General features: G+C 46.3%; 1 protein-coding gene across 1 annotated transcript in view; it reads right to left on the bottom strand.

The window, feature by feature from the left end:
- The window catches only part of LOC119101086 (sodium channel protein Nach), a 76,918-nt gene that overhangs the window by 57,801 nt on the left and 6,128 nt on the right, over positions 1–12,989 (bottom strand). Inside the window, exons 2-7 of the mRNA XM_037224345.1 lie at positions 12,575–12,700; positions 4,428–4,525; positions 3,731–3,946; positions 2,371–2,530; positions 2,093–2,229; positions 1,403–1,514 (exon numbers count right to left, since the gene is read on the bottom strand). Coding sequence (XP_037080240.1) covers positions 1,403–1,514; positions 2,093–2,229; positions 2,371–2,530; positions 3,731–3,946; positions 4,428–4,525; positions 12,575–12,700 — 849 coding nt within the window. The remainder of the gene's footprint in view (positions 1–1,402; positions 1,515–2,092; positions 2,230–2,370; positions 2,531–3,730; positions 3,947–4,427; positions 4,526–12,574; positions 12,701–12,989) is intronic.

Consider the following 12,989-nt stretch of genomic DNA (forward strand, 5'->3'; position numbering starts at 1 on the left):
GTCATGGCCACACCCAGCCAACCCGGTAGCGCGTGAATACGGCCACCGGCGTGTCTGCAGAAGGGTGCTTCCCTCGCCAGCTCTGGTGGCATGCCGAGCCGTGTGGCAAGAGCCGTATGCCCCGGGCAAATATGCTTGGCGAAGCGTTCAATTAAACATTTATGATGAGATCAATCACTTTTTTCAGAGCCTTGTGGCATCGATGATGGTCGAGGAAGGATCAACGTATGTTTCGAAGATTACTCTATGGAGATTTACAGGCGCCACACGTTCATTTGTTCTCAAAAGGGAAAAGGCTGGATGTGCGCAATTGAAATGGCACGCCAATGCTGTTTGGTCTGTAGAATTATGAAAGTCGTAGATACACAAACATATATGATCAAAATACTTGAGCGGGAATTTTAAGCGACTGAAAAGATCGCGGGGGTAAAGCTCAGCCTAGGTCAATATCGTGATAGCAACTTCATTCAGACCTGGCTATATTTTGGGAGGCAAACATCCATTCCAAAGCAGGTGTTCTTGGGGTAGCGGTTCCAGTGGTTTCCTATCAGTAATTCATGTCATTTTCAAGATTTTCAAACGATAATGATTTCTTTGGCGTCTTCTTCCTTCAGGAGAAAGGCTTATCAGAATATGCTTCGGCATTGCAGATTCCAAAGAAAAATTTTCATGTACGTTTATATATATATATATATATATATATATGTATATATGTATATATATGTATATATATATATATCCTTTTAAAAATGATCACGCAACTGAGGCCATCTTCTTTGGGTACGTCACTAGCATTACTGAAGAACATGTTCTTCTTGTTACTTTAATACATTATGCGTCCGGAAGTTGTGTGCGACTCGAATTTGAAGACGTTTCATTGTTATGCAGCGCTGGTACCAGATAGATAACCAAATTCATTAGGAAATACAGACATCATTGTAGATGTTAAAGTTATCGCCATGAATCTCGAAAACTTCCTTTTTAGCCGATAGCGCGTCCTGAGGGTGACGATGTTCCCGATTTGCTGCACGGTAATGAACCAAATGGCAATACGACAGACAAAATCAAGCTGGATTTTAGAGTCAGGGTCGAAGATATATCCTTTGGTTACCAACATTGGTTTCGATGCGTGCGGAGAACACCTAAGGCGAAATAAAGAACTGTCCACTCACACACCCTTGTTACCTGGCTGAGCTCTGCTACAGCAGACATGATGGTAGCATTGAGACAGGCGTGTTTTCGAGGGCCATACCAAATATTTTCTCCGCTACCAGCATCGGCAAAGATTCAGGTCAACAACAAAATAGCAAGAAAACAAGAATCATCATTGGATAAATTAAGCTGAGGTATTCAGGGTACTCGCCGTTCGCAATCAGTTTCTACGAAAAACAGCAACACTTACCTTGAATCCAACGGATAAGAACTGGGATTGATAGTACTCATATCGTTTGGCATCGAGCATGACAGTCAGGCCGTTCTTGTCGCCAGGGCCGGTGTACAGCTTCTCAGAGGTTCTGGAAATGAATATTTTTAGAATCGACAGAGAGCTCATGCTGTGATCGAGCACCTTTCATCTTACCTTAAATTCGAAGGGACTTTAATGAACAGAAGCGCAATGGGCAGAGCAACAGGCGAACCGCATAGCTGTGCAGAGACATAAAGGGTCTAGCTTGCGTTCCGATAATTTAAAAAGATGCCCGTAGAAAGCAGGGCATCGAGCTTAACTTTGTGTGTGAGTACCGAGCTTAACGTGGTGTGGGAGGATGTTGATTACACACACAGAATGAAAACATCAACAGCTGCCTCAAATAAAAGAGGGCTTTGCGTTGAGACTTTTACATTGCTGAGAGCGGCTTAAAGCTGGATTTTTTGTTACGAAGTACTTAGATGAACGTCAGAGGCATGATCTCATGCAAAATAGTATGAAAAATAGCAAGTGTTCACTGGAGAGACACATAGAACTCTGTTCACGATCAACTTTGGAAAGCGGATGCCACGCTTCCAACACGTACGCATCCAACAATTGTGCTCACATTGGTGTCCACTTCCAGTCAAAATCAGAAAGTACTCACGAAACGACCAATTCACTCACTTTGAGTCTTCGTAGTTTGAGTTGAAAAGGCAACAGTATCCAAAGTCCGTGTGATGCGTTTTGAAAATGCTTGAGCAGGGAACCTTATTGCCCCTCCATGAGCATGTGAAGATCATCTCTTCACAAGACGGCGATGTCTGCCAAAAGTGAAAGCTGAGTCAGATACTCCTTATCACTCATGCGCAATGGCGAAGCCATTTTCGATTGCCCGAAGCGCTGTACAGCCGCCATCTGTTCCGGTGCGACATCCCCGACAGCGCAGTCGGCCACATCCTCACCAGTCGCATGATCTTCTTGACTTCCTCGGTGGAGAGCTGCTGCGTGGTGTCCACAGTCACCCCAGCGCAGTCTCCGTCGGGGCACGGCTCCTCGGCGTACACCATCGACAGCACGCTCTGGACCCGCTGCAGCCACTCGCTCTCGTTGGTGTACACCGTCCTGAAGTCAGATCCAGCAGCGGTCTGGGAGCGCGTCGCGATGGCATGTCATGAGGTCCAAATGTGCCTCGGCCGGGTGCAGCTGCAATGGCTGACAGCAGCACGCATTTTAGAGAAACTCGTCGCGAAAAACATACGGGTTTATTTGATTAGTGGCACGTCCCTATGCAGCAGCGAGACAACAGCAGATAGCAGACAACCTTGCTTCAGATCCAAGCCGCTGTAGATCAGATCAAAGCCACTGCAGCAACTTTTTGAGAGCACTGAAATGAACCAGCCAAACCAAATACCAAATATTTGTGCCTTCTTTATATGTAATTGTCTTCGTTGTTACTGTAGCTATACATTGCTCTTCGCTGTAAAGCTACACCAACATGGGTATGAGCTTCGGTGTCGCTTCTCGGGAGAGTTGTAAACCACTCATAGCCTTTGTCTTTGCAACATCGATTTTCTGAATGGACACAGACCTGAATACCGCAATGATTCCTTGGAGCTACATGAACTGGAGAGGCACTTCCCTCTTTCAGCAGAAGGCATGAAGTATCGCATTATTGATTGTGGGGTCATCGCGCAGGTCATCTCGCGTCTCTCATAGTACATACATTCCGTACGGAGTAAATTTCGTATCGTTATGCTCGTATGGTATAACACATGCACCTGTTGCAAGTTGTAGCTTTGCGATGAGTACGAGAAGGTAACAAAACGGCATGCATATAACTATTAACAAAGGTGAGTTTCATGATCCATGATCAAGGTCAAGATCAAGATATTCGACCTTTGCTTTGCCTCGACTTTTACCTCATGCATGAAAAACCCCGGCAATGGGTTCGCTGTCATCGAAATTCCCGTAAAACACGGTGTCGTATGACCCTCCAAGTCGCCGAAACAATATTTTGGAGCTAGATCATCCTTCAAGATGACGGCGGTCGCCATCTAGAATTCTGAGGAACGCTTAAAGCCGCACAAGTAGCAACAAAATAGATTTGGCTCTCCTAGCTGCGCAAATATATTCCCGGGAAAAGTTCGCGGCAGTTGATTTTTCAGGGTCCCATATCGAAAGCATAATGATCGCAAGTTAACCTCTGCCATAGCTGTACAGCACTGGGACCTTTTTGTCACGCATGGTTTGGCGACGAGCGATATCTTCCAGCTAGCTAAAACTGCCCTAAGAAACGCACGTATTGCACGTGCGCAGGCTCACCGTCCGAACACGTCCACTTGCTTCGGTGGGACGTTCTTGTTGTTCACTTTGTTGAGGTTGCAGATGGTGAGTGCCGGGAAGAGGATCTTGTGTATGGGATAGTCCGTTGATTCAATGCTTACAAGAGTCGGGGTGGTGATGTAGTTATGCACCACTCCGTGAATGCAGTAGGCGGCCGCAGCCATCATGCCTAGTAAAATGATTACCCAGTAGCATCTGCAAAGGAGCACGTCAGCTCAAGTACGATGTGGTAGCCATGTTTCCATGTCACGTAATATGCTGTGTCATACACACACACACACACACACACACACACACACACACATATATATATATATATATATATATATATATATATATATATATATATTGTACGCACCGCGCCGCAGCTGTAAAGGAGACACAGGGGCGTGTGTAGGATTTCGCAATGGGGGGGGGTCAAAACTTAATTTTTACTGAAACCGTAGTTGAAGCCAGTACACTATGTTTGTCGTGTGGCGTAAAAAAAAACACCACGTGCTCTCGATCTATTACTGTCACGTGTCGACGACCACAATTACGGTGACAACATTTCTTTGCGGGCACGTTCATGCGTATGACAAATTTGGCAGGAGGTCCGTGCTGCTGGAGCCATTTTGTGAATCCCCCCCCCCCCCGCCCCGGAAACCGGCTGTAACAGACGTGGCCGGTCACTCACTTCTTGATGCCGTCCTCGCGGCAGGCGTACTTGATGCCGTGTAGGGACGTCTCCTCGCAGTACCTCTCGGACTGGTGGCGGAACGACGAGCAGCAGCCCTGCCGTAGGAAACAGGGAGGTACTGTTCTTGCATTGGGTGCTTGCCCCCTAGTTCCTATTCATGCCGCCCTTTTACCATCTGGTAGCATTTGGGAGCATGCCAGATTATTTAACTGCGTTGCATGCAAGGCATGCGATTTAGTGTATCGGTTCCCAACCAGTAAGTGGTTACTGGTGCGCCAAAAATCACCAAATCACCAGCAGCTACCTAGAAACTGGTTGCGTGGGCTATTGGCGGTTAGATAGATAATTTTAGTGGCGAACAAGTGCTGGGACCAAAGCTGGCCACGCGCTACTTGGCTAAGAAAGGAAATGTTACACGTCGTTATGACTGCATGGTACTTGGAGAGGCCGAAAGCGACCCTTGAAAGGGGACGAGTGCGATCATCTCTGCACCAGCGCGTGAATGGGCGCTGCTAAACGCTGGCGGCGCATCTGGCGCATCCAGCAATTTATTCGAGAAGTTAGGATCATGTATCGCTGCGGCTTGCAGGTTTTAAAACGAAAACTGCTTCTCACACCAATTTCACGGATGTTTCCAATCGACAATTCGTTAAGCGTCCCGTGCCTGGCATGAGCAAGCCGAGGTCGGCTAAGGTCGGAAAACGTTACGAGATGTAAAACTGTGGCGATTATTGATGGCTTGCTAACAATGATGTCTTGTAAATATAATCTTCGGTGGCTGTAACTAAAGAGCACGCAGGTGCAGAATTCTAACAATGGGTACTGCCTACTGCGGTATGTATTTCCCGATTTTCCTTGCTTCGCATGTTTGACAATAGAATTCTAAGAATGATGCCTTGTAAATATCATATTCAGTGGTTGTCACCAAACAGCATTGATTCGACACGGGACACAAAAAATATGGAAACAAAAAGTAATTCCACTTGCATTATGCAGGGGTTAATACGTGTTATTAGCTTTCATGTCTTCCGTTTTATCTTCCGCCTGCGAACGTGCCACGCAGCCCGTCAGGCTTGCTTCTGTAATGAGCGAAGCTTACAAATCATTCAAGACTTGATCAGCGCTGACGCGTTAGGGCCCGCGGCTGGGAATCGATTTTTCTTCATAACAGCTTAGAAGTTTACATAGATTGAGGACAGGATGCGCCAAGTGCACTTTTACAAAATTAACAACTATTGTCTCCTTGCCTATGGGTCTTAATCCGTTGTTAACGATTGGCTTTAGAGCAATCACGTGAACATCTACCTGCAAAGTGGCTGCTCACCTTCTGCGGCCAAATAATGGTGAGCGAAGCTTACTTATTAGAAACGTCTCATGAGCATCTACCTGTTCTGAGCTAATTCTAACTTTTTTGCAGTGCAGCCTAAGCTGCTACGACTCAAACAAAATCCTGAGAGACAATTACAAAGCCTGTTCATAAATTTCTTTCGGAGCCACGGTAGAACGCGTTTTGCCGTGAGGAGTAAGCAGGAGCATGGCATTACGAGAGCGTCAATTATTGTGTGGGCGCTATCCTACCTCAAATCCCAACGTTGATTTACCCCGCCTTCCCCTCCAAGCCTCGTTGCTGGTTCAGGCCCGCAATATTTTTGCTCAAACAAGACAATGCTTGCGTTTTTGACATATTTGCATAGCCCTGGCTATCATGCAGGGGTGCAGTTTCGTTGAGTTTGAGGGTCAGGCAGATGACAGTTGCTAAACTTACCCCAAAACCAACCCAAAGCGGGCGCATTCTCAAATCTAAATTTGGCCCACTTCCTGCTTAAAGGTTAAGCCACCCATCTGCCCCCACCTCAACTGATTGCAATAAGAAACAACAACTCCAACAACAGCTAACTTAACCCCTTTTACCATGCTACTGAAAAATAACTGCTTGACTACAAATGCAAAAATATCGAAATAAAAACGCTGAAAACACATATGTGGGGAGCGTTAGGTTTTCAGGTTCCCAACATATTTCGTTTCCCACTATCAGACAATTTACACAAATCGATACAGCTGAATGTGTCATGGGCACGCTCAAATCCAGAGTCATCCATTTCAATGCATGTCTAGGCAAATGTCTGACATCAGAAACATATCTTTAAAAGCACATAAATTCTGTGAATGGAATATAACAAACACAAGATATTGATTGTGCCCTTTATCACTTATCTGCGAATTTTTGCCGATTCAAATCAAAATGTAAGTACGGGTCAATATGGAAAATATTGAGCTAAGTGCATGCAATGTCTTACTGACAGAACTGGACATTATTCAGTAATTTTTGAACAGGCAGATTGAAGAAAGATTTGGTCTAGACTTAATGTAGCGGTGGACAATGTGTGGCAATAGATCATGCCCCAGGACAGTGCTAACGTAGGGAAACGATCGCGGCTCAGGGGCGGTGCGTTAGTCCGTGGACGCGGCGGTGGGGTGGGACACGGTGGCGCCGGCGAGTCGCGCGCCGATCGTGTTGCGGTTGGGCTTGGAAAGAGCATAAGAGGTGCTGCTCGGGGCGCGTAGAGGGAGTCTCTTTGTCGGCGTTGCGTGCGGCAGTTCGTCGTTGTGTATGTGTGTGGGGGGGGGCGGGGGGTCCTGCCGCGATGCGACCCCAAATACACATAACCGACTAGATTGGACTGAATCCTGACATTCCAATCTGTGGAGACCTTAGACGTGGCAGATGCGGCAATGGCACTATGTCAGCACCGCCTGACAGCAAAGTGAAGATTTTCTGTTACCGCCTACATCCTTGCTTCGACAGCACTGTCATACAAGAGTTCCTTAAGATGTCTCAATCGTGTGCAAGTGCACACGTAAGGATTGTTTATCGATTTACGGGGCACAGCTCGAAGACGTAGCCACGTGCCCCCCCCCCCCCCCCCCCGCCTCTCCCCTCGCCCCCTTAAGGAGGCGGGGTTCCCGGGGTGTCCGTATATTGGGTATCGGTCGAAGTGCCCCTTTGTGCTCACGACAGGTGAATAAGATGGGGTTTTATGGATATTTGCCTTGCCAGGGGAGAAACGAAGCATGCAAAGTGTTTTATTCATGCCACAAAAACGGCGCACGTGTTCAGCGTCTCGGGAATTACACAAACACATGACGAGTCTGAGCTCATGCCTCGGAAATCCTGAGTGTCAGCGACAGGGAAAAGACAGTTTCGCAAGCTGTACACTGCAAAATCGTGCTGGTGTAAGCGTCCGTATTTGCCGTGCCAAGCGACCATCACTCGAGCAGGCACCGTAGATGGGCGTAGATGTGCGTAGCAGGCACTGTAGATGCGCAGGCACCGTGTTGAAGATTCTGCCACACTCAGTGGCTAGATTAGATATGATGTTGAGCCTAGTTGCCCACCACAGCGGTCTGATTCAAGTACAAACCTTGCAGAAAGCTCGACAATGCTCTTGCCATAGGGGCGCCAGTGATCGGGTGAGGTTAAGTTATATAATTACATACTGAATGCCCCTAACTAGGGCCCTGTGCGAGCAGCAAAACACAAGGAAGTCCATTCGATCGAGCAACCAGAATTCTGCTGACCATTGTAAATGTTGATCTAAAATCAACCTAAATCAACCTGACCTAACACGCACATTATGACTTCGTTCAGGGTGTATGCGGAGAGTAAATGACCCAACATGCATCGCGTAACATTCCTAGACTTGAATGGAAAAACGGATTGCGACCCCCTCCCCTCCCCCCCCTCCCCAACGGGATTAATGTTAAAGTTTCTCTCTCTTCAAAACCGAATGAATTGTTCTCAAAAGGCCTTAAAATGGAAACCAGCTGGATTTATGTTAACAAAGCTCAATACAACCTTCTATTCTTTCTGTATTGCTGCATTTTTCTCCTCATGTGAATGTCGCCGAATTAAGCGAGATCGAGACAACACTGCAGTTTGGCAAAAGTTAGTTGCGTTGTGGGTCCTTGTTAAAACGTCACATCGCCAGTGATCACGAATATGCACACTGTGATGTTTATTTTGAGGATTTTTCTCTGTCGAAACGCACAACACAAGCACTGCGTGGGATACACGCATATGTATAGGTGTATGGGTGGCTGCGCCTGCCACTGACCTGGCAGCCGATCCAGGATTCTGCCAAGAAGGGACCGCTGGACATGCTTTCATCATGTTGGCAACAGATCCGGAGTTATATTCAGATCGATGTTCACGATGTTGGCCAGCTAATGTTACCGTATTATGGCATACTGGTGTCAGTTATTTTGCTCGTCGCGTTAAGGAGTTTAATACATGTGTTTAGCCGAGTTTTAACGGAAATGGAAGGAGACCTTTTAAAGCATAGCTTTAAAGGAGCTTTCCACATTTCAAGACATCGGAGTTAGCATCAGATATGATGAAATAAGCTCACTTATCGAAAGTCCTATACTTTTAAATGGAAAAGACTGTTTTAGAACAGACAATTCCTCTGTTTAGTAAATAAACCACTAAATACGGCATTGCTTGACTGTGCCATCGCACATTGCAAAACATTTATTGGGAGCCAATGGACGACAGCCATATCCGGAAATCGTGCCCCGAATGCCAGATATGAACAACTCAACAGTCATATTTTTATGGGCCTTGATCGCCGCATGGCCAATGGAATGGCAGGATTTGAATGGCGTTATTATGGCGTCATGGATGCCCGGGTGATCTTGTGATAGTCACCCCAAAGTAGTCTGTACATTTTTGCGGGACTTAGGCTCAGAAACTAGAGGTGTTTGAGTCTTAAGAAGTGCAGGACTGTGAACCGCATCGAATAATCTTTAAGATGGCGATTTCTGCACAAAACCACGCTCAAATGTGGAACACTTCCCTCAAAGGAAATGTTTTACCTTTGAAGATACTGAAGCAAGCACCAGATGTGATAAAACAACCTCACTTATATCTATCGGCATACTTTTAAGAAAAAAAGGCTGCTCTAGACCACACGATATATCTGTTCAGTACATATGCTCCACGATACGTCATTGTTTGATTACGTCATTGTATCTTGCACAACATTGATTGAGAGCCAATTGACGGCCAATAATCTGGTAAGCACGCTCGCGAACGCTAGATATGAACAACTCGACCATTATATTTGTTTCGGCTGAAACTGGCTGGCTGAAACTGGCTGGCTGAAACTGGCTGAAACTGGCAACTGGCTGAAACATTGCGCACTGACAACAGACTAGACGAATACAATAGTCCCAACGGTCCATTTGTAAACATCCAGAAATTTCGTGAAGTTACAGCATGTTGATAATGTCTATTTCTAAGGTCATGTCAAATAAATAGCTAAATGTGATCATAGTCTGCGCAAAAAAACAATATACAAGTGATGCGAAACATTACATATTAAGGGAATGATCCATATTTGTATGAGGTTTTAAACTGAACTATTCATCTCGAAGATCATTCTTAACGCTTCACAGCCCTGCCCTTCTAAGACCTAAACCTCTTTAGTTGCTGACATGCACACACGGGAAGATGCGCGGACTATTTCGGGGAACCTTTTTGAAAGTCACCCAGGCACCCATGATGCCATAATAACGCCATTTAAATCTTGTCATTCCATTAGCGATGTGGCGATCAAGCCCAGGAAAAGTATAATTGTCGAAACGTTCATCTCTGGCGTTCGTGAGCACGATTTCCAGGTATAGCGGCTGTCAATTGGCTCTCAATCAGTGCTGTGCTAGGTACGATGACGTGCTCTAACCATGACGTATTGAGAAGCATGTCCACCAAACAGAGAAATTGTGCTGCCCAAAGCAGCTTTTCCACTTAAAAGCATATCATTAGTTATATGGGAGCTTATTTCATCATATCTGATGCTTGCTTTAATGTCTTCCAATGTGAAACATTTCATTTTAGGGGAATAGGTCCAGTGGTGTTGTTTATATCTGACTTCACACCAAGCCGCGCACAGCATCGACAATGGATATGGTTTTGCCCCCCCCCCCCTACACACATATATACTTTGAAATCGTTCCCGCGCCCCCACAAATGACTGTCAAAACTGGTGACGACTGCAACACGGGATCACTCGGTGCAGGACTGTCCTTCCAACAATCATCTATTTTAGTACACATGTGAATCCTCCGAGATTTGAGGTACTCATTTGAGGAACTGAATATTCGGTGGAGCACATATGTTTGGCCGAATATTGGAAAACAACAATACTAAATTTTCGCCCCTGCGTGCCAAACCAGTAATCCTAATATTTCTATACACATCGTCGATATACTTCAAATCGGTCGTGAAATTATAAAGAAATGTTCATCATTACATAGTTGCCTAGGGTTGGCGCCATTGTGACGAAGAAATTAAACTCGAGGTAAGCATGCACATAACGAAATTTAGTTAGCCATTGGACGGAACATAGATGTTCATGCAAAATTGCCCAGAAATTTTGAGTGCCGACCAATGGCTACGCCTCACTTCAGAACGCGTGCTTTAAAACGTTCATTTTGCACCTAACAGCTTCGCTGGTTTTGCTGCCTCCGACAGGAACCACTTACGCGAACCCTGTCACGACATATTGGCAATTTATGCGCTCCCTATTTCGAACGACGTTTCCAGTCAGTTGGCTCGACATCCAATTCTACACCGATAATCGATTGGCTACACCAATACAATGCAACTCATATCGAGGCACTCCTTTCGCCGACCAAAGTGGCCTGCGGAGTCTGGTGTTTGATTATTTGCTTGTGCTCTCATTAACGCTATAAAAATCGCAGAGATAATATCATATGCAATGGGATGTAATGGAGAACAGACATGGTTTCATGCAACAAGATCTCTTGCATGTCAGCACATGATTGTGTGATCAATTATCAAAGGTCGTGAATGGCTTCGACTACACGAATGTCAAGCAGAACAAGTCGCATAACATATTGTTGACTGTTGAAACGTAGGCAGGATTTACACGGCGCGAAATAGGATTCACGGCCCCGTCGAGTGCATCTGGAAATCGTCTGCCTCCGCATTGTTCCGGCATTCCAAAACCAAATGGCTCGTGTCATGTCCGTCTGCTCAAGGACAATTCCCTTTTGAAAATAGTGAGGCAATCTCAACATCCTCATACTTCACTGCTTAATATCTGTACACGGCCTTGCTCAAAACATCTTTATGCGATCTTCCTCAAGATGTCATTGTAATCTGCAGAGGTGTACAGAGACAATGGACGGACAGCGGATGTAAAGTTCGCCGGGGCCTTTCCGTGACTGGCTTTTAATCAGAGCCTTATCGGCAAACGCTTCAGGAATGACGGCAGTTCAGTTTTAGAGTCGTGCCATTCATCGCAAATAAATCGAAGCCGCTTGTGGCTGCGCTGTCACACAGCAGGTCATTAAACGCCTGTCGTCGTTTCACAAGGATGATGTGAGCCACCACTTGAACGCGGGCTCCAATAGCCAACCGACGTGTGGTTTGAGTTATTTCGACTTTGGTTGACTGTGTTCTGCCATAGAAAGAAAAACTGCTAAATGAATGATAGACGACATTCTGACAATGCAGAGCTTATAGGTTTCGCAGCCCGGCTGCTCCGCTATCGCGCATATATCGAGCAATGCTGCAGCATGCGCCGCGTGGTGGTCCTGCCGCTTGGGCCTATCAAGGTAGCTGGTGATTGTTGAAACCTGGATAAATTCTGAGCTTTCAAAGCTTCAACGTATTTTGTGACAGAATATTACGTTTTCTACAAAGTTGTAGTGTATGGACACAATTACGTACGAAGTTAAACAAAAGGAGATTCTAGGAACGTAATGGAGTTCGGGCCCAACATGGCGGACCTAACCAAACAGCAAGTGTGTGAGCTGATCCCTGAACTGGTGCAAAAGCATACCGATAAACCAAAGTTTACCGCAAAAAGTCTGTTCTAGACAACACAATTTCTGTCCCTTGAAGACATCCTCCTCAATGCGTTATTGTTTGAATACGTTATCGTACTTTCGACAAGTCGTGGGCATCACACACGGCAAAATCGCCGGCACTTACCCCTGCATACACACATTCCACAATTATTTATTTATGCGTGCCCTCCAGGCGCCGATCGTCAATCAATGCCAGGTGAGCAGTCAATGGCAGGTAATGTGCGTGCTGTGGGCGTGTCGGTGCCTACCTTGCGTGACCTGAGCCGCCCAGATCGCAGGGGCACCGAGATGGGCCGGGTCCAGCCGTGGTCCCCGCAGCCGCCATCGGAGGACCGGCTCACGAAGATCTTGATCGAGTCGCCGAGGGCTTTGGTCTATAAACGGACGGCGCTGCAGTCGCGATCCGAGACTGCAACGGTCACTGCATGCTGCCTCTCCACGTCAGGAGAGCTGTTTCGGCGTCTTGATTTATGGTTATGGTACTGAATTAGTTAACATGCGTTGCGATAAACGGACTCCATTCAAACGTTGGGAAAAAGCAGCGCGGACAGACAGGCATTTAACGAGGGCTGACCACAAAGAGCTGCCGACTGGCTGCATATTGTCCCCGGTGGTATTGTTCGCGGTCTCCTCCATAACACACATGAAGTACACACGGCACAC

This window comes from Pollicipes pollicipes, unplaced genomic scaffold, assembly GCF_011947565.3.
Source record: "Pollicipes pollicipes isolate AB1234 unplaced genomic scaffold, Ppol_2.1 Scaffold_4881;HRSCAF=5763_pilon_pilon_pilon, whole genome shotgun sequence".
In the NCBI taxonomy this organism is placed as follows: domain Eukaryota; kingdom Metazoa; phylum Arthropoda; class Thecostraca; order Pollicipedomorpha; family Pollicipedidae; genus Pollicipes; species Pollicipes pollicipes.